The following is a 24491-nucleotide window of genomic DNA, read 5'->3' as shown; positions in this document are numbered from 1 at the left end:
TTCTGCTCTGTCGTAGTGTTTGAAGTCGAAACAGGTATGTTATAATGCCGATGATCACATACTAAGGGAGGGAAAGTCCGGATACGTGAAAGTCCGGATACGTGAAAGTCCGCATATGATGGGGTTACATTGTCATACATCCTCAGCTCTTTTCCCCGAATTTCGAGATGAGAATTCACGGGAGTTATCCTTGTGATTTCGTAATTGCAAGTTAAGAGAATCCAGTTTTCTCGACGCTTCTGCTTATTGTAACCAAGGGCAAGTGGTCCCTCCTGTAGAAATCGCAATAATAGTGTGTAGGTATGTTTCGTGATATTATCTGTTTAACGCTGCAAACACGGGTAGATGGCGGGAATAACACTCCCATTAATACTAACTCATCTTGCATAATGTCTGTCTCGTCTGTCTCACGGCCCCCTTCCCCAGGACTGCTGTTATCAGCTACCAGCAACCGAGTATATTGCCTGCTGTTATGTAGGATATGATTGATCTACCGTGGACCCATGCGGATTGAACTTTTTGTCTTTCCGCTATCATCGATCCTCGATAAATGTCTAGTATTTAAACTTTTCTCTTAACAAGCCAGATACCACTTCATGACACGCCTGCCGCCTTGCCCAAGCTACCGGATCCTCGGCTGCTAAAGATGCTCATAATACCAAAGCCGACGTAGAATAGCATTAAGGGGTACGCCACTAAGGCCCTCATCTGTTGCATCCGTCCTACGGCGCAAAACAGACCACTTGCACTTGTTGTGCACCAAACAATTGCCGCACTGGTCAAGATGTAGCCGAGTGGACCGTCCATCGGTATGACAATACCAATCAGACTCGTCATAACCAGTGGTAACAGACAGTACCCAAGCACGCTTGCGCTCCTCGCAAATGTCAGGGTACTGCTCAAGTGTCCCTTGGAATCGTCTCTGCCGCCCGCGTTGGGATCGCCGGGGTAAGAAGGGTCGGACGAATATGCTTGGGCGGGTGATGTGGCACTGGTGCCGTCGGGAGACATGAGGGATAAAATCGTGTGCAGCGCGACGGACCCCATAAGCGCCAATCCGTAAATGTACCCAAAGTGTACCTTGCCGCTGAAGAGGAGGAATGTGCCGAATAGGAAAAAGAAGAGGATGGGACCGCCGAGATCTGAGTCGTCCATGATGTGCTGGTCTATGCGTCCGAAGGGGTTAAGGACTGCTAAAGTCTAAGAAAGAGGTAGGTTGTTTAATATTGTTTAACTTAGGTAGGTACTTGAGCAATGTAATTTCGAGCTGTCCGAGCACTTACCTTGGACCAGATGTGATCAAAGTTGATCCCTAGTTCTTCCAGCAGAGGCGGTTCCCCATCATATCCTTCCGTCGAGAAAGCGGCGAGCCAACCCGTCTTTAAGCCACTTTGTTCCCCCATCCTCCCGCTTACGCTAGGCGTAGCCCCGAAGCCATATCCGCCAGGGACGGGCGTCGGGGCGCCGTAGCCGTATGATTGCGCTGGCGTTCCTTGGTTTGGTACACCGGGAGAATATGTCGAGGGGTAAAATTGAAGGTTTTGCGCCGCCGCCGCGCCGCCATATTGGTTTGGAGGGGGCGCGCCGTAGTATTGCGACATGATTTGCGTACCGGTGTTGGAAGAAGTTCCGAGGTTTACTCCCTTCGATTTTCTGTTTAGATTTCAAGTATAGGAAAGTTGGTTGAAGTTAATACAAAGGATGAAAAAGGTGATAAGTTAGAGAGAGAGAAAACAGTTGGAGTTAGAATGGGCGTAATAAGCCGTGTAGACTTGTTTCGAAGCGTTTGTGACGACGTTGATTAAAAAAAAGGCGAAACTTTAGTTGACGGATCGCCAAAAATGAATCTGTCCAGACTCCAGACGGGACTTTAGCGACGTGGCTGCGAAGCTCAGATCCAAGTGCGACGTAGCTATGTACGTAACCTGCCGTAGCTTACCCTGGTATTTGTGGCTAGTGAAGACTGTGGCTCAAAGCTACCAATGTGAAAAAATGTAGGTATCAATACATGTACCCCTGCGATGGAACCGCGGGGATTACCTATGTACTAGGTACATGTATTTGGTGCCGGAAATCCGGAGTCCCAACTCCCGATGTGGGCTTCGAATCGTTCCCGCTATCGCGACAATTTTCGAACCTCGGGCGATTTCTTTTCTTTCAACAATATCGATCAATTATACCTAGGAAGCACATCTTTAGCGACTCGTTCGCTAATCCCCATATACAGCTCTACGAATCCCCAAAATATACGGGATCCTGTCGCTGTGCTTTATACCCCTATAAATCTAGAGCTATAATTATGGTACGTCAACGAAAGATTTTCTTTTCTTTTCTTTCTTTTTCTTCTTAAAAAATAAGAAATAAATAAATAAATATATATATATATATATATATATATAAATCCCGAGACAAATTCCACATTTGCGCCCCCCCGACAATTACCGCTAACAGAACAATTGTAACCAGGCGCACCGCATCATAACACAGATCGTCCTAGTAGGCAGCCGAGTGCTCGGCCGGGCCTTTGCCGAAGCCTACAAGCAGGCGCAAGCCTCGTCGAACTACGCCCGAGCGCAAGCGAAGCTGAACCCGAACGGCGCGGGGGCGCGGGCCAGCCTCTCGAGCGGCATGACGCTGGACGAGGCGTGCAGGATCCTGAACGTCAAGCCGCCCCAGGGCGGCCAGGCGAACATGGAGGAGGTCATGGCCCGGTTCAAGAAGCTGTTTGACGCCAACGACCCGGAGAAGGGGGGCAGCTTCTATCTCCAGAGCAAAGTCTTGCGGGCGAGGGAGCGCATAGAAGCGGAGCTCAGACCGGCGATGGAAAAAGCCGCGCAAGAGGCCGAGATAAAAGAGGGGTGGAAGCCAAAGGTGTATAAAGATCGGTAGTGAAAGAGTGATCTTGGCTTAAAAAAAAGGAAATACTTAGGTTAGGTAGGGATTTGACCCGGAGGGAGGGATGAGGTGTTCGGTGTCGCTGATGGATTGGGACACGTTTTTCGCAACAACAGCAGCAACAACAACGACGACGACCACCATTTTACGAAAAAGAAAAGCATCTTCACTCGACTGTGGCATGGCCTGGCGTTATCATTTGGGACTTTTTGACGCATTCATGGACTTGGTCCGTTTCCTGGTCGGATTTAGACGAGAGATGAGCGCTGCGTGTACTATTGCAATCACTGTATATTACCTTTATCAAAATGGGGGGGCGGCGAGACGTAAGGGTTCCTCGCGTGTTTAAGAGGTGCCGGACGACGGGTGGGTTCCTTGCAGGCGAATATATGAGAACTTTCTGTCGATATACCTTCATACTTAAAGATGTTTATATGCAGTTACGAATCCGCAGTGATCTAGATGTTTTTCATCTGCCATCTCTATGTACTTTATATTAATTACCTTACCTACCATAACATCGCAGGTCAAAAACATACCTACCAAAGGTATCTACCTCCTAACCCAACATAATGCTCAGAGTGATCGTTCTCCGACGTTGAGGCAGTACTTAGATTTTCCTCTTCACCAATCCCCTAAAGAAATCAAAACTATTTTCATCGCTCTGCAGCGCCCATATCTTCCCCGTCGGCCGATCGTCGCTTCCCAGCTCTTCCGCTCTCAGCATGCCCCAGTCGCTAGTAATACCCACGATCCGGGCTCTCACACCGCCTTGAGCCTCGAGATTGACGATCTGGCGTCCGTGTAGCCAGTGCGCGTAATACGCGCCTTCCATATCTCTCGTGAACCCTCTTCGCACGAACGTTTTGTACAGAGCCTCCAGGCGGGTGAGAATGCCCGCTACGAGCTTCTCGATCCGGAACGGGGCGAGGTGCGGCGGGAGGAGGGCGTCGAGGGAGGTGGTGGGACGCCCGTTCGTCGCGTTGATCCCGATGCCGAGGACGATCTGGTAAGCTCCCGCCGAATAATTGCAGTTCGACAAGATGCCACCGATTTTCACGTAAGACGGGGGGGACGAGGAGGGCTGTCTGGGATCCCGCGCGTAGATGTCATTCGGCCATTTTAATTTTACGGGAACCTCTTCGTAGCCCTGATCGTAGTTCTTCACCGCTTCGACGATAGCGATCGCGGCTAAGTACTGGATGAAGACGATGGGTCTGCTGGGCGCGATATGAGCTGGGTGGTTGATGACGGTAGACATTATGAGCGATCCTGCAGGTGAAACCCAAACGTTATTCCCACGCCCTCGCCCGGCGACTTGAGTTGTTGCTGTGAGCGTAAACCCGGATGGTAGTTTAGAAAGGAGTTTGAAGTTTTTCTCGAGTAGCGTGTTGGTGCTCGTGACGACTTCTCCATACATTAGGAAATCTCCCCATTCTTCGGCTTCGGGTTCTGACTTTCGATAGTCTTGCAAGCTAGAATAGAATGCATTGTGATTGAAGTACGGAGTCGCCTTGGCTTCCGGCCAGGCTGTCTCATGCGTTACTATATGTTTCACAATCGTGCTGTAGTCGACCATGCCCTGGCTACTCAGGTCAGAAGACTTCTGATCCGAACTGTCGTCGGAAGTTAGTGCTTCTTTCAAACCATTGACGGACCACATAGTTTCGGACTTCAGTAAGTGAAATGTGTCGTTCTCCGCTCTAATGTACTCCTCGCCATCTTCTTTGCTTATTATGTCTTCCCAACCGTGTAATAAGTCGTCGACGTCGCCGCTAGAGATAGATGACAGATGAAGTCGAGAGAGGGATGGCACACCTGATGTTTCCTGGCTGACTTCCAGTCCAAGCTTGCTCAAGCATGCCTTTAAGAAGCCTGTCCGTGCATCGTCATCGGCTTTGAGGGCAGCGATGAGATCGTCATACCCCTCGACATCATTTTGCGGGCTGAGATTTACGGCAGCAAATTCAGGATGAGGTCCTGTAAGAATAGCAGCCCCTTGTCCTACTTTACAGTACACCAGGGCTGCCTTCTCACGGCCACCATCCACATCGAGCTCGTCTGCATAGCTCGCTAATATTTCAGCACCACTATCCCCACCCGGTGGGATGATGAAGACGCCGCCGCCATTGTAATATGACGTGAATACTTCTGGGACTAAGCCGGCCCCCCTGAATGCATCCTTCACGACGTTTACTCGGACTGCTCGGGCGCCTTTCTCGCTGTGATATTGAAAGTCTTTGAATGCGCCACCCCTGCATGTGCCGGGAAAGAAAGCCAGTTCCCTCGACCCAACCACTTCCATGGCCTTATTACCAACTTCGAACTCGCACCTCTTTGATCCATAATAGCCACCGGCGCAGAAACCCAAGTATGCGCCGCCACGACGCACATACTGAGATATTATTGAATTGCCTTCCCCATTGAGAACACGGCAGTAACCAAGATCAGCACCGCCGGGGAAAACAAGCAATGCGCAGGAAGGGGCCCAGGGCTCTTTTAAGAGAACGGTTTCAGTAATAGGGATGACTGCATAGTTCGGGGAGAGAAGACGACGAAGAGAATATATTGCGTGCTTAACTGATTCGACGGTAGATCCCGTTCCTGTGTAAACGAGCACATTGAGTTTTTGCGACGTCATTGTTGAGGTATATGTAGTCTTGTTTTGACTTGAGGCTTTATGAATTAAAAGGTAGCATGGGTTTTGTTAATAAGTGCGCCGGCCGGCATGGGGACGTTTTAGGTAGGTAGTGAGGCAATTCCAAGAACCGGCTCGGATGCCCCCGAAATCCCACCTTTATAGGCAGGTATTGTACCTACCTAACCTAGAGGTAACCTAACAATACCGCCCTCTGGCGCAATTTATTGTAGCTCTTTTAATTCGCAACACCAAATTACACACCACATACCACACACCACTTAACACCCGAAAAAGGAACTCTACCGACGACGATAACACCCAGTTTGAAGCCGGGAGTTATAGATATAATGTCCAAAAACGAGAGCACAAGTCAGCAGTCAAATACTGCTCAGGATGATGATGAACCTGATGAGTGGTAAGAGTTACCTAAACCAGCTGCTTTACATAATTGTCAGCTCTCTTAGACTAGATAGACTAACACTGGTTTCTCGTATGATGATTCAGGGATAAGAGAATATTTAGTACAGGATGTGCAGGTAAATAAATGCCGAAGTTATCGCTATTCGTGTTTGTCAAAACGTGCTGAAGGTACTGACCAAACTACCTAACCTAGATGAGAATGCTAAGTTGACCGACTGCTATTACGAAAAGAAAGATTGGCGGGCGTGTAGAAAGGAGGTATGTACCTAAATATCTGAATTATTTTAAGGCATAGTATAGTCTCTTTCGAAAATTGCTTTTCGTGGTAATTTGCTAACGGACTTTGCCAACGACAGATGGAGATCTTCAAGGCTTGCTGGAAGAAGCATAATAACGATCAGAGAACATCGATGAAAGATGTATGAAAAGATGTATGGACGTGAATATTCAAATGCATTCTAGATTAAGAGGAAGCGAGTATACGAGTACCTAGGTACTGTTTGTGACAACATGAGAAACACGATTAGGTAAAAGGTGTTTGAGGTATTAATTAGGTACCTATTATTATACTAATCCCGCTCTTCAGTCATAAAATATATGTATAACTAAAACTAGGTTATATTTTGCGTAACACAGTTTGCGCGGTTCCTACCTTAGTAGGTAGAGCTACACATACCTAACGATTACAATGCATAAAGTTGTAACCAAGATCAATTGATTGCGATTTCTAAGTGGGGTGTCTATCGATAAGCACCCGCGCTTCCCTAATTTTAGTTCAGGTGAAGAAAACCCACTTTGTTACTAGCTTTTGCCGATAACACAGGCAAGATCGATTGCAACGCCCAAAAATTTACAACCGCCTTATCGAACCCCGTCCCTCTTCGAATCATTTTTCCCACATACATTTCCCTTTCCTCTCCTTAGGTACGGAATACAAACCACAACAACTCACAACCACAAACAATGGCCTCAAGAACGTTAGCGCCCATGCGCGCCGCAGCTCGACGGGTACGCACAATATCACTTTCCCAAAATCAGACTCAGCCATGCATCCGGACTTTCGTTAGCACTTCCAAAACGATGGCTACTTCTTCGTATTCCAAACCTTCTACGGGCACTAGTACTACCGCTTCTTCAACACCGGCGGCGAAACCCAGCGCAAATGCATCGTCGTCGCTCCCCTCGGAAACCCGAATCCCCATCCCCCCGGTCTCGGGCGAACCCCTCCCCGACGCCATAAGCGGCGAGGAGCCCGCGACCGGGAAGCCTATCGACTGGACGCAGTCGTACCACGGCCTCGGCACCTCCGCCTTCTCGCCCGAGACCGCCGCCGTCCTCCAGGCCCGCCTCCACCCCGACGACATCGAGGTCAAGCCCGACGGCATCATCTACCTCCCCGAGATCAAGTACCGCCGCATCCTCAACGCCGCCTTCGGCCCCGGCGGCTGGGGCCTCGCTCCCAGAGGCCAGCTCATGGTTCACGAGAAGCTCGTCACGCGCGAGTACGCGCTTGTCGTGCACGGCCGGTGGGTTATTTATTTATTTATACCTTTTCCTCTTCCTCCCCCTTTCTGTCTCTCTCTCTCGTTTTAAGAAAAAACCCCCCCAAGTCTAACTGTCGAATAGATTCGTCGCCCAAGCCCGAGGCGAGATGAGTTATTTCACGGAAGAGGGCGTCTCGACGGCAGCCGAGGGGTGCAAGTCCAACGCGCTGATGCGGTGCTGCAAGGACCTGGGCATTGCGTCGGAGCTGTGGGACCCGCGCTTCATCCGCAAGTTCATGAAGGAGCACGCCATGCAGGTCTGGGTCGAGCACGCCGCTACCAAGAAGAGGAAGCAGATTTGGCTTCGTAAGGACGACGAGGTCCGCTACCCGTTCAAGAAGGTGTAAGAGTTTTTTTTTTGCTGGTATAAAAAAATAAAAACCGCCCGCCGAAGAGGATCATATGCGTCCTGAGATATAAAGACGTTGCCTGAAGTAAAGCGTCGGGGTTAAGTTTTGGGTGGTGTGGTGTGGTGTGGTGTGAAGAGGGAACATTTGTACGATATCGAGAGGTGGGAAAATATACCCCGAAGAATTATACACTCCAGACACCAGACACGGGCAGGGGGAAATAGGCTGACTACCCAGGTACCTAACATGGTCCTCGCCCTAAGCCAGCAAGTGCATATATGGCTCTACCATGTCACGTATATTATTAAACCTTCACATGAATGAATAGACGGTTGGCAACGGATATGATTATAAAAGCCGGATCGTACGCATCGTGCCGCTCTCAGTTACGCAGAGCCTTATAACTCCGGGTAGGAGAGAGAGAGGAAATCCTACGCTCTAAACTCCTTATTCAAACCGCGTCTACCCCCAATTCCTTCCCTACCTAGGTAGGTAGTTATGCAGACCAGTCCCGAACCAAACCCATTAACTCCGTGCGGTTAAATACCATGTCGTTCGTAGGTGCAGTAGTTTTTTTTTTGCCTACCTAACCTAACCTAATCTTAGGTACCTACTTCTGGACTCCGGAGCTGCGTCCGGTCTCAGGCTGATTAGTCTGCTCTCCCGTACCCGTACCCACGGTTCCCCAGCCAAGGAAGCTCCAGCCGTGTTTCCCAGCGGGATTCTCCTCGGCCCCCGTCGCCGGAGCCCTCCTTCGTAGATTATTGTCGTCCTCGGCGCCGCTCTCGGCGTCGATCTTCTCGAAGTCGACCTCGCTCCGGCTCTTGCTCAGCCCGCTCCACACGCTGTGCCCGCTCGGCGGCCGCGAGATGGCGCCCCCCTCCTGCCCGTCCAGGTTCATGCTCCCGGTCCTCTTGCGCTCCTCCTCCGAGATCTGCAGCTGCCGAGCCTCCCTGTCCAGCGCGCCCATCATCAGCGCCAGCTTCTCCCGCTGTGCCGCGATGAACGTCATCTTCTCCTCAGCGCCCCCGAAGGTCCCCGGGATCAGGCTCGCCGCGGATATCATCGGGTCGGCCTTGGCTGGTATCGCCGACCCGCCTGGGGTTCGGGAGCCGCTAGCAGCAGCAGCAGCAGCGGAAGGGCCGCCGACCGCGTTCGCCAGCAGGTTGAAGAAGTCGTGCCCTGCGGTGCCCGTGTTATTAGACGCCCACCGAGCGGCCGGAACGCTAAACCTAGCGAGCAGCGCCTGCGTGTATCCCTGGGGAGCGGCGGCAGCAGCAGCCCTCGTCTCCTCGGGCTCGGGCTCCTGCGGGGGCATGCCGAGGACCTGGGTGCGGAGGAGGTCGATAGCGCGCTTGATGTAGGCTATACCGGCGGACTTGAGCCGGTCGTGGGAGCTAGCGATGAAGTCCTCGATGGCGGCCTCGTTCTCCTCAAGGTACGGGTGGAGGTAGGTCTCGTAGAGGACGCGGGCGCCCTGGGTCTGGGGCAGGACGAGGTAGAGCAGGAAGAAGAGGCGCATGTAGGAGTAGAAGGGGACCCACCAGAGGATGAACTCCAGCCAGGACTCGACGAGGAGGGCGCACGAGAGGACGGACCAGTACATGAGCCAGGGCGTCAGCTGCGTCGGGTCCGAGGTCTTGAGGGCTTTGTAAGAGGCGAAGAGGGGGAAGAGGAAGGATGCTATAGAGCTGTTTGTTGGTGGTTAGCGATGATGACTGAATGATATTATGTATACCATCTTTTGGGGAGGGGGATTGGGAAGTGTCGGACGTACGAGAGGAGCTTCGGAATGAGGTCGAACATGGCGGCGAAGGTTTTGCAATAATTTAAGTCGGATATGAATAATAAACAAGTCTCTAGTTAATTATTTTTGTCGGTTTCTTTTTGGCGTTTAGACTCGATATTATAACGACTTATTCGAAGTTTGAAGACCAGGTTGAGGTGAGAGTTATAAGCCGGGTTCGTTTAGGTCGAAACAGGTTCCCAAGGTAATCTTGACTGACTAAAAAGAGGTACGTAGATGATGTACATCTACCTGTTACCGTCGCAAAAAGAAAAAAAAGTGAGACAAAGAAAGATGGGGTAATATCTCCAAAGACGTTCTTGGAGGAGATTCCTTGAAAAAAAGGGTAGTAGGGTAAGGTAAGGTAAGGTAAGGTAAAGGTTATGTAGGAGGTAGGGAGGTAGGGAAGTCGGTTGTTCGGTAGGTCGGTAAGTATTTGCGAATATCGGCGTTGGTTTGAATTCACCTTAATAAGAGGTAAATATTAGGTACCTGTTATTAAACCTGGAAACTCAAGAATACGTAAATTTCTCGAGGGATGGTCGTTGAATGCAAACGTAAATCGTTTGTGTAAATGTGTAAAATGTGTAAATGCGAGTAAGTTTAAGTTTAAGCTAGAAGCTTGTTAAGGCTGCTAAAGGCCGGTAGATGACGACCGAGAGAAGAAGATCACGGGCAAATGACCCCGCCAGACGTCACAAGCAAGCCCAAAGTTTAATCACCTGCGCTTGGCTGGCAGGCTGGCTGGGAAGGCGGATAAGCGTTGGTGCCTTATTTAGTCGCGTGGGGCTTTGCGGGGAGCTAGCCGGCCTCGGGTTTCGGGGGTGCTGAAATACACTGCAGGTATTGTAACAATACAATGCCTTATATAAATGGTAATGTAATTCCCTATAGGTACCTATATACAATCCTAGGTACCTACCTAACCTAGGTACCTTTTATTAGCCCGAAACCCCCCCAAGACTTAGGCATCAGCTGTTAGACCGTGAGCAAATACCACCTTGTACTCGGGAGAGGTACACAAAGTGTTGCTGACTTACATGACTTACATGCGACCGAATTGGTATGTAACAAGATAGGTCTAGGTAAGTAATACGATGTACGGCGAAATCATATGAGCCCATTCGGTGTGCTATTTAATAAACTCCAAGTCTTGCATGGACACGTTGCAAATCCGAAACTCATACTTGTTCTATGTGTTACTTCTTAGGTCAACCTCTTTTATGACTCGTATTTCTGACTTTTCTTTCTTTTCTGCCTAAACTCCATTTCTCTCGCATTGGATGAACTGTTAACACGTTTCCATGCGATCATATTTTTGAAACTTATGGTTACGATATCATTCTATGTGGCTTCAATCAGTGATAACAATGGAATGCTGTATATCAGTAGAATATTGGCCTTCCAGCTGGTAAGAATATGAATAAGGGAAGATGGAAGAAATTATGGAAGAATCTTTCGAGGTATCACTTTTTTCCAGTCACTTAATTTAGGTACCTAGAGGTGCCTCATATGTTCGGCCTTGTGTTGAGTGAATAGGAGGCAGATTGGTATTCTATTATTATATTCATTTAGTACCTCTTATTTGGCAACTATTGACAAGTAACCTTGACCTCATGTCATATATAGAGTACCTAAGACTAGAAGCACTCTGTTGTAAGGTAAGTACATAGTAATACATCAGGCCCTATTTTAGAATGACTTAAAGCACGCCCCTTTAATACTCAAAATTGACTGATTGCAATATTTCACGGCTATCCAGCACTTGGTATGCCTACCTAAAGCAGAAACTTGCTTAAATTAACATAAAAATTGTCGTACAACGCCTTGATTGCAATGTGTAACACACGGTTCTTACTTTATGGCATACCGAGAAGTCTTCTCATTTGTTATACTCATAAACTTCTCGATACGAGCTGTATAAGCTTTATTGATGTTATCTTATATTGAATGAATGAAGGCATTTCAATGTTCGTCTAGAACAGATTCGAAGAGCGTAATATCAGAGTGCCCCTATCCCCGTTATCCAGTCATATCCAATCCCTTATCCAATCCTAGAACCCAGCCCCTAACCCATCGTCTAAGTCGTTATTCTTTCAGTCATCATTTGCCGTTTGTAGGGTCGTTAAAGGAGAAGAAATCTGGCGGCGACACGTATGCCCCTGAGCCGCCCCCCTGGCCAGATGAGCCACCCTGGCTTCCGGATTTGTCCTTGTTCGGGTCCTGAGTTTTGTTAGCCTCCGTATGATGCATATCCTGGTTGGGAGCATACCTTCGACTTCCCCTTGCCGTCCTTGGGCGAACTTTTGGAGTGGCCGTTGTTGTCTTCACGAAGGTTAGCATTTAGTTCTCTGCCTGACATAGGAGGTAGTTAACTGGTCCTTCGAAGACTTACTTGATGATCCACTAGCAGAATCTCCGAAAGCCATGGTTTCAAGGTGTGTTAGATAATTTCTTGATGTCTTTTGTCTTTTGATGGGAAGCTGTTGTTGGTGAGCTCATCGATTCTGTTCTTTTGCTCACCTTTGACCTCGTCCACAGCTTATATAGAATGCTATACCACGCCTCTCCTATTTACAACGCGTATCCTTATCTTCTTCCGTGCCTCTACGGAGTAATCCACTGCCTCAGGTGTGTGCTTCTCTCTTTCTCATGATGGTCGTACATGTGCCTATCAGCTCGCGGAATGGGCCTCCTCTCTAATTCAGAGCTTGAGGTCATAGTGAGAATCCCACCTTAATAAAATTGTGTCGATCTGCGCCATCGTCATCTCCGTTCATAACACGTGAACCTTTTGGCGTGATGTCCCTATAGGGAAAGTTACTTGTTAAAAGAATCTGACTACCTAATTCCGGTCGCTTTCGGGATCGCAATTTTGAACCCTTAATATCGGTTGTTGTAGCGTATGCCTTTCGGTATCTAGTAAAAGACGGCACTGAGCCGCATGCGTCATGACTAATGTCGATCTGGGAAAGCGACGCTTAAACTAAATTGAGACGGGTGGCCCGAAAAGAAAAGGCTTGACATGCAATGCTACCGTAGATTCCTTAGGGCTGGCATTACCTACCTTGACAGCCCTACCGACGGCTGAGCCGCTTCCCTATGAGATAGATGTGTCGCATTGTGGGATGGATACCTAGATCAAGTATCTACACATTGAGTACGCGCGCATTCCTCTGCGCCAGCAAATCGGGTCAACTACAACCGTGCCACCATGAGGTCAGACCGCGGCACATTGCCGCGCCTGGCCGATTGCCCTCTTCGGAGGCTTATATGGAATCATATGAATTTCTACCGAGGTCCCTTAGTTCAATAGGTCCCTATCGACTTATAACGTCTCATCCTTTGTATGAGAGGTATTGATAGACATAGGTATGAAACAGTAAAAGCATCTACATCGAAGTCCTTTACGCTACCGATTCTTTCCCAGCCGTGTTTTTTTTTCTCGTTCATGTCCTCCATCGAGTTGAAAAGGTACTGCTTACTAAATTCTCGTACTGGCTACCTTGTATTTGGTTTAAATCACCTTCTTGATATTCCGGGATTGGGCCTTCATATGCCGTAAGGAAATTAAAAATCGGACACTCGATCGGCCCGTTGAGAGTCTCCATTGGAAAATGGAATGATATTAAAGTACGCGAGCGCGCTTAGTGCTGAATTATATATTGCGCCTGTTACCATGCCTCACGGGAGCATCCGGGGTCATGAAAAAACCCCCCATTTTACAAACGGCCGGGGAAGCCCTGGATGCACCAAACCAATGCATGTTACCTAAGATGCTAAGATTGACTTATGTACATCCGGAAAGTGCCAAAAGGAATCATGTAGGCCTAAGCGCGTGTGTGGCTGAGATACATAAATGATTCCTCACGGCCTGCAGGTGGTGTGCATCTTGACCTCTTTCACGGCCTCTGACAGGTTGACGGTCCCGCCCAATGCAACCACAGAGTTCGAGTAGCGGAGACTAATATATATTCCTATAAGTTCTGTACCACCCACCAATTCCGGCGCGCTTATGCCATGTTTGTTGCAATAAACCCAACTACCAGGAATTTTTTATTTTTCATTTTTCATGTGATGCCGGCCCCGTGGAGTGTTGCACCGTCGGCACCCGGCTCTCGAACTCCCCGGAAGGAAGTATCGGGGCCCAGTCCGTCGGGTTGGTAGCGCCTGCTGGGCAGGGGAACCCGAGTGCCGAACCCCTGAATCGGTTACAACAAGTCACCTGACCTATTCGACTGTCTACACCTCAAAACTGTGCCGTTCGGGGCTGTGCACCAGGACTTTTTACTATATTTTTTTGGCCGGGTACGGGTTATATATGCACACCATTCCCGGATGGATTTAGCTTTGTAACTGCGCGCCGGAATAAATTAAAGGAAAATATTTGAACAGTGCTTCACCATGATGCTACCGCGGGGAAACGGTTGCCAGCCCAGAATCTTACGAAAACTTCTTGGTTAGGTATCTTTATCGCCTTTCCTCCTTAGGAATGTAGAAAGCTCACGAGCCTTGTCCCCTGTTACCTTGGCGGCCAGGAACAATTCATACCTGGATATTCCCCCCAGCTTGGCAATAAATGGTGGGCCAACGACAATCCAGCGATATGCATCATCAAGATTTAGATCCGAACTACCGGATCGAAGCACTCGGCTCTCTTAGCTGTAACTTCTTTGTATCCTACCTAGTCCGATTTAATGGATATGATAATAAGCACACTTAGGGTACTGCAAGCTGTTAGTGTTATTATTTGAAGTAGATAGACGTAGTTCCGAAAAAAAAAAAAAATAGAAATAAGATAAACAAGCCAAGTTATCTATCTCATAAATTTTGAGATAACCTAATAGCAGAAATGAACCCCTTGCTTGAAAGACGCGCAACTACAATAACCTATCAGTCTTATCCGCACACTCCACTGTAGCCTCACCAAAACATACCAACTTTACAAAGTGATTATAATATCAAAATAAATCGTAAAAGTATAAAACTTTGAATTTTATATACAGCTTTGCAAGGCCACCATATAAACAGTGGTTATTATATAAAACAATATGTATTGTACAAGACGTGGTGCAAGTGGAGGAAAGTATCGTTTCTAAGAAATAGTTGAACTTTTTGGTGGAGAGTACGTTCTGTTGAATTTACTTCAACGTAAAACTTGTACAACGATTCATATTAAGATTATTAAGTCGTAAATAGTAAATATAAGCATCAAATTCTATATTTCAAAAAGTTTTATATTTTTACTATTTACTTTGATATTATAATCGTCTTGTAAAGTTGGTGTATTTTGGTGACGTTATAGTGGAGTGTGCGGATAAGACTGGTAACTGTACCCAACCGCCAGAAGCATGATACAAGACCGGGTTCATTATAAAGGCAATTCTACGAAACCAAAAATCTTCCACATAAAAGTAACACTTGAAAATTATAATTAATGAATTATTTGGCTCCTCCTACTAAGGGTGTAAAGTAAATGAGCACGATTCTTCGACATGACATCGCAAAGAACAGCGAGCAATTGTTGCAATTGGCTCAAGGTGTCCCGATCCTCCGCAAGGTCGATACCGTCGACGATGCAAATCATTTTCTTACTATCAAGTTCTAGAAGAGGTAATGATTGAAGTATTCTTAAGCCGGAATCGAAGCACTCGGTACCGCGACTTATGAACATCTTAAATTCTTTAGTGTGCAGGCCTTCAGAAGCACTAAACTCCCTAGAAACAAGGGCAACCAAGCTCCAGATCAGCGAACCAAGGATATGAAGCAGCACTTCTCTTGGTGGTTCATTTCGATTCTTCACATAGATCCGGAGGACGATAGCACTGTCGCGGTTACGTACACGGAAGGACTTGGCGAACTCCCTCCCAAGATAACTCGCTGAGTAGTTATAACCTACGCCGTCCAGCACATGTACACTGGGCGCATCTGCCATCCATATCTCTATGAGCCGCTGCTGAAGTCCTTTTTTATATAACTCGGACGTAAACTGCTTGGCGTAGTCATATCCTCCTCTGTCCTGGAGAGATTCAAAGTGAGTTACGCAGTTGAACACCTCGTCCAATCCATTTGCCCTCTTTAAGAGCTTGTCCTTGGTCATGGTTTGGGACCGGAATGCTTTTTTTACAGATAGAAGTGACATCTCGAAAACGCAAAGAAAGATTTTGCCACTACAAGGTGATCTGAAGGGGTTGGTAATTAATGAATAAAATGATCAATCTTCCATGTTTTCAAGCATTCTCCGGACTGGTAGATATAGAATAGAGGTATATACTAAAATCAAAAGAAGTCCCCTTTGTGACTAGTCGTTAATCATTTCTAAAATTATTATTCGAGTCGTAGTGCATAAAGAAAAACACAAAGCTTCTAAGTTAACAATATTTATATATCAAAAAGGAAAGACTAAAAATGATACGAAACTAAGGTAATCGGCAGAGAACTAGAGTTGTCTACGGTTATTATTGGTAGAATACCTTAGGTTAGGTAGGTACCTCCTATGTCAAACAATTTTAATGGCAACTACAAACCACCCGCTTGATGTCATATGAGTCAATCGAAGCAGGCATTGCAATTGCCTAGCTTGAAGCGAGCTTGGGTGTTTGTCGTATAGCAGATATGATAGTGGAAAGTTCAACTGTGATAAGTCATAACGACTGGGCATTAGGACTTGCCAATTTTGAGCTTCAGTTTGCACGTGTCGAATATATGTTGTATGACCACTCTCAACCTTAACAAGGCCATTTGAAACCCAAAGCCCCCCCCCCCCTTTTTTTTTTTTAAAAAAAAAAAAAAAAAAGCCCATCGTTTCTTACAACAAGGTGAATTATACGATCAAACAAGAAAGTGGAAATTTACAAGATATATCCCACCGAGCATCACGCCTGAGAAAGGTCGCATTGCTTTAATAAATTCGATCAATTAAAGAAATCGAGTCATACCAGCGCAGGAGTATTTTTCTATCCTACCTCTTACCAGGTACACAGACTAAGAGAGCCATACCTTAGGCTAGGTACCCATCATCATGAACCACATGGACATGCATCGAGAATTGATCCTTCCATACCCTTTGGAGGCGACAATCCCAACTGGCCCTGATCTGAAGCCAGAAGTTTCAGCCAATTCTGTCGAGCACCAGAAGCATCATTCGAAACTGACACGCAAGCATATCCGCACACGCGAAGACCCATATGCGTTCCTTAAGCACTTCGACACGGTCTTCCTTATCGATGATTCCAAATCGATGGAAAAGCACTGGAACGAGGTTGGTACGCTGCTCGAAAAGATCGCACCGATATGCACGGAGCGTGATCCCAACGGCGTAGATATCTACTTCGTGAACCACCGCCCGCGCGGGTACTACATGTATGCCGCATTCAGCCTTGACGCAGATCGTTCCGGGTACCTGCACATTGGACAGGCAACCGGAGTACCAGGTATGCGTGACAATGTCGCGGGAATCTTCGGCAGGATTAAGGAGCTTGGAAGTCACTGCCGCCTCGACCGCCGGCTTAGCTATATCCTGGATCGTTACGTACACGACTACGAACGAAGTCGTAGACACCACGGAGCGGAATTAGGAAGCACAGCCAGGCCGCTTAATCTTATAGTGATCACGGCCGGTATAACGGATGATAATCCTTACGACACGCTGATTCGAACAGCCCGGAAGTTGGATATTTTAGGGGCGCCACCGTACCAGGTCGGTGTGCAGCTTTTTCGCGTGGGCGACGATGAAAGTGCACGCCAGGCGTTTGACGTCGCGGACAACGTTTTGAGCGACGCATTAGACATCAGAGATATAGTAGATACGACGACGTGGAGTGGGAAGCTGGGTGATTTATCGCCCGATGCTATGCTGAAGGTCGTGCTAGGGGCTGTGGAGAGATCTATTGACAAACAGAATGAGTAGGGTCGAAATATGTCCAACCTGCTTATCCTGGAAGCTGGGTTATCTAGATTTCGCTTTTTTTCTTTTGTGCGAGAGGGGATGGCATATAAAATTCTTCAACCAATTGCTCATATTTCTGAAGCGACTGCATAAAAGGTATACAGTCAAATATCCCAGATAACCAATGCATATTCTGTCGCTTCTAGAAATTGAATCGTACGTAAGAGCTGAGATAACGAAGCCAAGGTACGTCAGGGTAAGTTGATATCAATAAACGAGTCCTAAGCGGTAAATGTTCATTATCGCCAAGTTCAGACGGTCCTAGACAATCTACTATCTTCAGCCGTGGGTGAAGTGTCTCAATCGATTTGGGGTCGTCAACCCCCCACTTGAAACTTGCACCCGTGGCTACTAGGGTAGCGACCTGGCCTTGTGTATAGAGTGATATGGTGCTGATAAAATCGATGATAAGCTGGCCCGACTTGAAGTGGTCGACAATCTGCCGTATCATGCGCTTCCCGGACTCTTCTTCCAAGAACATGGTTAACCCCTGGCAGACGATAACAGTAGGACGGTCAGTAGGGATCTCCTCGAGCCATGCTCTGTCTGTTGCGTCTGCAGCGATGAGCTGGTAGTCGCCCTTTGGACTGGGGATGAGTTTGGCCCGAAGCTCGACAACGTCGGGTAGGTCGAGATCAATCCAGCGGACCTTGGTCAGGTCTGCTTGGAGACGACGCAAACGGTCGTCTAAGCCACAGGCTAGGTGAACGACTGTCGCCTGGGGATTTCGTAACAGAAACTCTGTAACCCAACGATCTAAGCATATCGTCCGAGTACTATATAAGGTAGCATGTGCTTCATTGATGTGGAATTTGTCAAAGTCATGGTCAATCTGATCCATAATTCGAATGGCGTTTGTGTCGTGAAGGATAGACTTGGCAGATCTTGCGTCTGTGGCTCTCGCTACCAACGTTCCTATCGACGTTTCTTGGGACCCTGTCAGACCGATCTTTAGTTTTTCCATGGTTTAATCCAGGCTAGACGAAGGTGAGATAAGCGATGATTTTAGGAGTTGAGTGAGGTTAGTAAAAACGCGGAAATCATTGAGAAATTAAGATGTCCTCAAGTTGCCAACTCTAGGTTAGGTAGACACGATGGAGTCAGCTTACCAAGATCTGTTCAATGAGAATTCATTGAAGTCTAGATATGTCCAATCAAATTAACCAGATTTCAAGTTTGCTCCACCGTGTCTAGTTAGCACTTGAGGATATAGGGACAGCATGTTTCTACATCGGACTTGGTTCGCGACGCGACAGATATGAAAATACTTGGTACCTCTTTTATTATGATCTTAGGTAGCCTGTGCAATAAAAAGTTGATGGTAGGTACCTGGATATTTTAAATCTAAAAATAAAGGGGCACTTTAGAGGTACATAACAAAGCTCTGTCCTCTAAAATGCCCTCTAAAAACCCCGAGTTTAGGCATTGGTTAGGCGCCTATTGTATTAGATTGTAGGGATGTTGCACGACTAGGTGTATTTAGAGTTCGGGAGAGTTTGGCAAGTGTCGGCCAGCTGGTGTAGGCCGCTGTTAGTCCTGTTAGCGTGGATGCCTATCATCTCTCCTTCATATTCTTCATAGTTGTTTCTCTCTGTCTCTCTTTTCTTTTTGAAAAAAGAAAAATAAAAAAGAAAAATAAAAATTGAATGGTTGGCCTAAAATATATTCTAACCTAGCCAGGAGGCGTGTTTGTTTTAAACTCACCGATTCTTAACAAGTCGCCATGTTTAATCAGACAACTTACAAAATCTCGAACCGGCACTCCGTAATATTCCAAGCTACCACATAGCAGCCGCCATGTCAACCTTCAATGGTATCATACACGAATTCCCTGATATCAGAGTTGATTTCTTCCGTGGGTTCAAATGCCGCCCCCCACTAGCCTGTTTCTTAAGCCATGTCCACAGCGATCATCTCGTTGGGCTTGATACGCTTAGAAGTCCTTTGTAAGATACTCAGTATGACAAACACCTATCCATTGCCCAACTTACCAACTATGATGTTGTCGTATCTATTGTTCAGCCGCGACTAGGGAAATCCTACTCCGACTTGAAAAATACCCTTGCCGACTAAACTACGCCAAGGGTATACTCGAAAATCCATGGATGCAAACATACAAACACCTAGCTAAAGTATTAAAGCCCATTCCTTTAGAAACCCCTACAAAGATCGAGCTAGATCCCAACCAGGTTATACAAGTTACACTCCTGGATGCAAATCACTGCCCTGGTGCGGTTATGTTCTGTGGGTCGGCCCCCTACTATCCTCGAGTCAAAATTAATTCAGTTCGCAGTGATTGAAGGCAATGGCAAAGCCGTCTTATATACAGGAGATATCAGGAGTGAGGCTTGGTGGGTGAATTCTATAGCAAGGAGTCCTGTCATGGTCGAGTATTCCATGGGCCTGAAAACACTTGACCGCATATATCTCGATACCTCGATAGTAGATGATTTCCCTCTACAAACCAAGGCCGAGGGGCTAGGTGAGCTTCTACGGAAAGTCGCACGCTATCCAAAAGATACCATATTCCATGTGCAAGCATGGACCTACGGGTACGTACCTAGGCAGGCAATTCCATTAATGTACTATAATCTGATCTTTTCTCGCAGGTATGAAGAGGTTTGGGTTGCCTTATCAAAAGCTTTGGGTTCCAAGGTACGATGCTTTCTTTTGGTTTGATAGCTTCACTAACCAAGCTATAAGATCCATGTCGACAAGTACAAAATGGGTATCTATAAGTCTCTTGCTATTAAACCATCTGACAATCGCTTTGCCGCTCAAACTTATTTGACTACGGAGGCCCCCTATCTTGTGGGTTTCACCTGTGATAACAATCAGAGGGAGGGGTGCTTGACGCTAGACGAAGACGCGAGAATCCACAGCTGCGAGAAAGGCATAAGTTGCAAAGCCATGGAGACTAAGCCCATTATATGGATTCAGCCAATCGTTGCACATCTCACTGATGGGCGAGACATGGTTGAGGTGGGCATTGGCGGAGGCGGAGACGATCTCACACCGAAGCCGACCCTGGAAGCAGAAAGCATTCAAGCTTTGTTAGAATTGTAAGGGTTACCAGAAATATTTATTAATCCTCTGGGATCTGACAAAGAAGCAGAATCGAACAAGAAGGCGAGGCACTGGGCGATTTGGGACGTACCGTTACACAATTCCTTCAGAAAGCATTGGCCGTTTCTAGAGGCGTCGACCTTGATGTTGGAAGGGTTGATTTACCGGGAAAACATTCAATTACAGAAATAATCAAATAACTTATCGAGAAAGTTCGAAGAATTCGGGATCCAGTAGAAAAGATCGAAGATGATAATCCCGATATCCTCCCAACCCGGATTACATTCCCGTATGCTAGGCATTCTTCTTTGCCTGAGCTTCGACATTTAGTGCGGACTTTTAAACCAGCTGATATTTGGCCATGCACGGTGGACCCCAACTATTGGGCAGAGCAGGGCATTACTATAAGAAGGCTCTTCGGAGATATTTGCACTCGTCAAGTTTTCGAATACGATGTGCTCATGTGCCAGACATTGGGACTGGGAGGTAAAGATGGATCACGGGAAAATGTACCTCGAACTCAATCGACGATTATGTCAAATGAAGGAGTTCCCTCTAGTCCAGCCGTCTCCCCAACAAGGAGTCACTTGGAGCATCAAAGCTCTGTAACGCTGTTACATCATCCGCAGGCCTCTCAAGTGCGGGTGACATCGGCCTTCTTCTCTTTGTCTCACAACTTGGCCCAAGTTTACCCAGCGACACTATTCGAAGAGGACAAAGGAAATGATGAATTAAATTCCCAGGATTCCCAGACTTCAAATATATCCGCTTATAGGTACGAGACTAGGTTGCGAGCATTTCTAGCAGCCTGCGCAAATATGGAAGGTAACAGGGTCTAGAATACGATAAGTCTCATATCAACCACCGATAATCATAGCACAATTGACCCCGAATTAGGAGGTCGTTAGACGGATAATATAGGTGGTAGATACCAATCATATAATTGGTGCTTATGGAGATAGGGGTGATAACCCATGAGTACATGCCTCATCGGGGGAGATACCTTTTTGATTGATAGAAAATGTAAATGCGCTCAGATTCTTCTTTAGCCCTTGGGCCAATTACATTCTCGCTTGCTAACTATGCTCGTCCTCCAATGCTATGACAACAGGTCGCTTTATACACAAAAAATCCTATTCATATCGAATCTACATCACCTGGCATTTCATCAGGCGATGTACCGCCTCCTCCCCTATTCTGCTTTTTCGAGACTCGAAACTTGCCGCCTAAGCAAGTTTCTTGTCAACCTTGACGAGGAGCACACCATCGCTTTCGCGGCCCTCGTTATCAAAGAGATGCACGAATCGGTATCCACTGCGCAGCCGGTCTAGTCGAATGCAAGCCCAAGCAGCTAAGTCGTCGCGGCCGATTTCGTCGTCTTTGATTAGGAAACGTACGAAAGATAGCTCCGGCACAACGCCAGAGACGCCCTGAGCCACGGCTAGCGTCTCAGCCTTAAAATCTGGGTGAATTCCGCGCTGGGTCTTTGTGCGGGCCTTGTACTCTCCTTCCTTAGCCCTTGTTGAAGTAGAACCTGGGGCGGTACCTGTTACGGAGAGATGTTCCTCGTGAGGCGGCTCTGCGTGTAGCTCGATTTTGACGTACGGCTTGAATCTGCTCTCCTTGTCGTCGTCCTCGGGCAATGGTAAGTTTTGCGCCGCGAAAACGGTGATGCTCAGGTCAAGTGTCTGGTGTAGGATAGTCTCGGATGCGGGAAGGGGGGGTGCCACCTTCACTTCATTGTCGACAATTACGGGTTTCCGACCGCGGTATCCTTCGGGCTTTAACACATATCCGCCGGTGCCGGCAAACATACCCTCGTTAAGCATCATTCCTTCGTCCCACTTCTGCCAGTTGAGTGCCACAATCTGGATACCCTTCCTCCAGAACGGGGCCGGATCTAGGTTAGAAGACCCAATACGCATGCCCGATGGGTATGTCCTCATCAAGTACTCGCGGTTATGCTCAAAAAGTTTTGCTGCTTCGTTCTCGTGGACCTCAACTACACCACCTTCCGATAGCGAGAAAATATGCGTCGGCATGGTAGCTTCTGGTTGGGATAGGGATTTAAACGATACACCTCGAGTATAAACACCCAGGGCCGATAATGCCTGAATAATCTTAGAGGCTTTTTTGACCTTTTGTTGTGTGGTGGTCTTCGATGACGGATCTGAGGCGGTGCCGGGCGGGAGTCGATCTTCGGACTCCACATCGGCTGCCGATGTGGTAGCGTCAGGCGGCGCGTACTTGACCTTTACAAGGATCTTGTGGCGTAAATCGCCGGGCGCGGGGAGAAACTTAGCGTCTTCTTTTGGTGGAGGCAACAAATAACCGGCCCAGACCTCATTGATGATACGGACCATCGCCTCCTGCTGCTCCTGAGAACAGTGAACTTCGAGACTGACAATAAGTGGTAGGTCCGTGACAACAAAGGCATTCTCTCTGATAGCCTCACAAACTTCGCGGAAGGATACTTCCTTGGTAAGCGTGTATCCATGCAGAACTCGGGGTTCGACTGCGATTGCCTGCGGACTCAGCGTCTTCTGCAGAGGGGCTCCGATAATGGAATCTCCTTCCTTTGTTTCCGTCTTAGAGCCAGTATCCGCAGTGTTCTTCCCCGTAAGACGCTTACTGAATCGGCTAGCCAACGATCCAGGGAGTTTTGAGGCGATCTTTTCGCTGCGGCTTTTCTTTCTTATGGATTTCAGTTCTCGGGTTTCATCATCATCAGAACTGTCCGAACTGTCTGAGCTATCCGACGTTTCGGCATCCGACTTATCACCATCCCAGACGTCAATCTCGACACAGCGACAGCCGCGCAGCAAGACACTTCGGTACGCATCCGCATCGGAATCGCTGTTTAGCTGGTTTCCAGTTAGGTAGGTGTTGTGGCTAGAGCTGATAAAGTAGCTAGCCAAGGGCCACGATAAATGCAGGGGGTCTGAGACTACCGGTGCCAACACGTTGGAGGCGGAGGATGTCATATAATGCAAAAAACCAGCAAAGTCGACAGCGTCCCGAGTCGCGATATCGCCCGAAGAGTCTGTCACCTTATCGGCCTGTACATGATGCAAAAATTCGATAATTGAGTCCTTAACCCAGTGTTTCTCGGTGGGGGAGGCATATGTGGTGTAAATCTTCTCCAGGTATTGCAATGTAGATGTTCTTATCTGCTTGATAGTAACGTCTTGGACAGCAGGTTGACCGCCCCCAGCTTGGTGGATCGACTCGCTCGGCGGGAGGGGTGCTGTCTCTGCCATGACGATTTATTTACTTAGTACGCAATACCGGTCAAAGCAAAGACAGGCTCACGTCCTATGGGAAGAAGAAGATGATGGATCTACTTAGTTATTTCAAGGGGTCAAAAAGAATAAAACGAAAAAAAAAGATGCTGATATTCTGACGGTGCAAGCAATACGTGAAATACCAGAAAGGGGAAGAGAAGTCAGCAAACAACAGATAACCCGCATTATATTGTACTCAATCGCGTGGTGCTAACGCTTGTGACGTCTCAAAGTGGTCCAGCGAACCTGATTCAGCCCAAGAAATTAGCGAGTCAAAGTGCTGCAAAAAACCCCACCAATTGTTTAGTTTCTTTTGGTTTCTTGGTTTATTTTAGTTCATCTGGGCTTAGCCAAGGTCCAGATCATCAAGAGCAGAAGAAGGGATATGAAACGTCACTAGCAATATCTTTTTTTTTTTTTTTTTTTTTTTTTTTTTTTTTTTTTTTTTTTTTGTGTTTTTTTTTTTTTTTTTTTTTTTTTTTTTTTTTTTTTTTTTTTTTTTTTTTTTTTTTTTTTGTGGGGGGGGGGGGGGGGGCCAACTAGCAATCAAGAATGGA

General features: G+C 47.4%; 11 protein-coding genes across 11 annotated transcripts; 4 read left to right on the top strand and 7 right to left on the bottom strand.

Moving 5' to 3' along the window:
* Positions 1 to 367: 367 nt before the first annotated feature.
* On the bottom strand, positions 368 to 1874 carry F4812DRAFT_22665 (Yip1-domain-containing protein). The gene is made up of 2 exons (XM_047930488.1): positions 1284 to 1874; positions 368 to 1200 (listed from the first exon to the last, which is right to left on the bottom strand). The coding sequence occupies exons 1-2, from the start codon at positions 1599 to 1601 to the stop codon at positions 595 to 597; spliced, it is 924 nt and encodes a 307-aa protein (XP_047795044.1). The 5' UTR covers positions 1602 to 1874; the 3' UTR covers positions 368 to 594.
* A 425-nt stretch (positions 1875 to 2299) lies between these two features.
* On the top strand, positions 2300 to 2889 carry F4812DRAFT_449118 (protein transporter; the record flags this gene model as incomplete). Its single annotated transcript, XM_047935940.1, has 2 exons — positions 2300 to 2302; positions 2467 to 2889. The coding sequence occupies 2 exons, from the start codon at positions 2300 to 2302 to the stop codon at positions 2887 to 2889; spliced, it is 426 nt and encodes a 141-aa protein (XP_047795043.1).
* A 616-nt stretch (positions 2890 to 3505) lies between these two features.
* F4812DRAFT_449098 (class II aaRS and biotin synthetase) lies at positions 3506 to 5536 on the bottom strand (the record flags this gene model as incomplete). Its single annotated transcript, XM_047935936.1, has 1 exon — positions 3506 to 5536. The coding sequence occupies one exon, from the start codon at positions 5534 to 5536 to the stop codon at positions 3506 to 3508; it is 2031 nt and encodes a 676-aa protein (XP_047795042.1).
* A 1117-nt stretch (positions 5537 to 6653) lies between these two features.
* Positions 6654 to 8167, top strand: F4812DRAFT_409986 (mitochondrial genome maintenance MGM101). The gene is made up of 2 exons (XM_047932495.1): positions 6654 to 7482; positions 7583 to 8167. The coding sequence occupies exons 1-2, from the start codon at positions 6920 to 6922 to the stop codon at positions 7845 to 7847; spliced, it is 828 nt and encodes a 275-aa protein (XP_047795041.1). The 5' UTR covers positions 6654 to 6919; the 3' UTR covers positions 7848 to 8167.
* On the bottom strand, positions 8168 to 10288 carry F4812DRAFT_409984 (TB2/DP1, HVA22 family-domain-containing protein). Its single transcript, XM_047932494.1, has 2 exons — positions 9628 to 10288; positions 8168 to 9541 (listed from the first exon to the last, which is right to left on the bottom strand). Exons 1-2 carry the CDS (start codon positions 9654 to 9656, stop codon positions 8461 to 8463), a joined length of 1110 nt encoding a protein of 369 aa, XP_047795040.1. The 5' UTR covers positions 9657 to 10288; the 3' UTR covers positions 8168 to 8460.
* A 1286-nt stretch (positions 10289 to 11574) lies between these two features.
* Positions 11575 to 12763, bottom strand: F4812DRAFT_22443 (uncharacterized protein). The gene is made up of 3 exons (XM_047930472.1): positions 12032 to 12763; positions 11909 to 11961; positions 11575 to 11859 (listed from the first exon to the last, which is right to left on the bottom strand). Exons 1-3 carry the CDS (start codon positions 12063 to 12065, stop codon positions 11740 to 11742), a joined length of 207 nt encoding a protein of 68 aa, XP_047795039.1. The 5' UTR covers positions 12066 to 12763; the 3' UTR covers positions 11575 to 11739.
* A 2307-nt stretch (positions 12764 to 15070) lies between these two features.
* On the bottom strand, positions 15071 to 15736 carry F4812DRAFT_464758 (uncharacterized protein; the record flags this gene model as incomplete). The annotated part of the gene is made up of 1 exon (XM_047938379.1): positions 15071 to 15736. The coding sequence occupies one exon, from the start codon at positions 15734 to 15736 to the stop codon at positions 15071 to 15073; it is 666 nt and encodes a 221-aa protein (XP_047795038.1).
* A 667-nt stretch (positions 15737 to 16403) lies between these two features.
* F4812DRAFT_22429 (uncharacterized protein) lies at positions 16404 to 17636 on the top strand. Its single transcript, XM_047930470.1, has one exon. The coding sequence runs from the start codon at positions 16658 to 16660 to the stop codon at positions 17543 to 17545; it is 888 nt and encodes a 295-aa protein (XP_047795037.1). The 5' UTR covers positions 16404 to 16657; the 3' UTR covers positions 17546 to 17636.
* Positions 17637 to 18998, bottom strand: F4812DRAFT_22430 (putative polyketide synthase protein). The gene has a single exon (XM_047930471.1). It carries the CDS (start codon positions 18546 to 18548, stop codon positions 17727 to 17729), a length of 822 nt encoding a protein of 273 aa, XP_047795036.1. The 5' UTR covers positions 18549 to 18998; the 3' UTR covers positions 17637 to 17726.
* A 483-nt stretch (positions 18999 to 19481) lies between these two features.
* On the top strand, positions 19482 to 21682 carry F4812DRAFT_464756 (Metallo-hydrolase/oxidoreductase; the record flags this gene model as incomplete). Its single annotated transcript, XM_047938378.1, has 7 exons — positions 19482 to 19530; positions 19607 to 19828; positions 19878 to 20136; positions 20194 to 20239; positions 20288 to 20646; positions 20700 to 20796; positions 20860 to 21682. 7 exons carry the CDS (start codon positions 19482 to 19484, stop codon positions 21487 to 21489), a joined length of 1662 nt encoding a protein of 553 aa, XP_047795035.1. The 3' UTR covers positions 21490 to 21682.
* F4812DRAFT_22414 (PLC-like phosphodiesterase) lies at positions 21683 to 24355 on the bottom strand. The gene has a single exon (XM_047930469.1). The coding sequence runs from the start codon at positions 23908 to 23910 to the stop codon at positions 21877 to 21879; it is 2034 nt and encodes a 677-aa protein (XP_047795034.1). The 5' UTR covers positions 23911 to 24355; the 3' UTR covers positions 21683 to 21876.
* Between the last annotated feature and the right edge of the window lie 136 nt (positions 24356 to 24491).

The sequence above is a fragment of the Daldinia caldariorum genome, assembly GCF_022478825.1.
Source record: "Daldinia caldariorum strain CBS 122874 unplaced genomic scaffold F4812scaffold_1, whole genome shotgun sequence".
Taxonomy (NCBI): Eukaryota; Fungi; Ascomycota; class Sordariomycetes; order Xylariales; family Hypoxylaceae; genus Daldinia; species Daldinia caldariorum.
This window is presented reverse-complemented; position numbering and strand designations above follow the sequence as displayed.

Bases quoted from the DNA above. Each gene is read 5' to 3' on its own strand.
- F4812DRAFT_409984 (XM_047932494.1), bottom strand. From the start codon at position 9,656: ATGTTCGACCTCATTCCGAAGCTCCTCTC. The intron at 9,542-9,627 runs GTACGTCCGACA...ACCAACAAACAG, and splicing joins CTCATTCCGAAGCTCCTCTC to CTCTATAGCATCCTTCCTCT.
- F4812DRAFT_22430 (XM_047930471.1), bottom strand. From the start codon at position 18,548: ATGGAAAAACTAAAGATCGGTCTGACAGGGTCCCAAGAAACGTCGATA.
- F4812DRAFT_22414 (XM_047930469.1), bottom strand. From the start codon at position 23,910: ATGGCAGAGACAGCACCCCTCCCGCCGAGCGAGTCGATCCACCAAGCT.
- F4812DRAFT_22429 (XM_047930470.1), top strand. From the start codon at position 16,658: ATGAACCACATGGACATGCATCGAGAATTGATCCTTCCATACCCTTTG.
- F4812DRAFT_22443 (XM_047930472.1), bottom strand. From the start codon at position 12,065: ATGGCTTTCGGAGATTCTGCTAGTGGATCATCAA. The intron at 11,962-12,031 runs GTAAGTCTTCGA...ACCTTCGTGAAG, and splicing joins TTCTGCTAGTGGATCATCAA to ACAACAACGGCCACTCCAAA. The intron at 11,860-11,908 runs GTATGCTCCCAA...AACAAAACTCAG, and splicing joins ACGGCAAGGGGAAGTCGAAG to GACCCGAACAAGGACAAATC.
- F4812DRAFT_409986 (XM_047932495.1), top strand. From the start codon at position 6,920: ATGGCCTCAAGAACGTTAGCGCCCATGCGCGCCGCAGCTCGACGGGTA. The intron at 7,483-7,582 runs GTGGGTTATTTA...ACTGTCGAATAG, and splicing joins GCGCTTGTCGTGCACGGCCG to ATTCGTCGCCCAAGCCCGAG.
- F4812DRAFT_22665 (XM_047930488.1), bottom strand. From the start codon at position 1,601: ATGTCGCAATACTACGGCGCGCCCCCTCCAAACCAATATGGCGGCGCG. The intron at 1,201-1,283 runs GTAAGTGCTCGG...CCTCTTTCTTAG, and splicing joins TTGATCACATCTGGTCCAAG to ACTTTAGCAGTCCTTAACCC.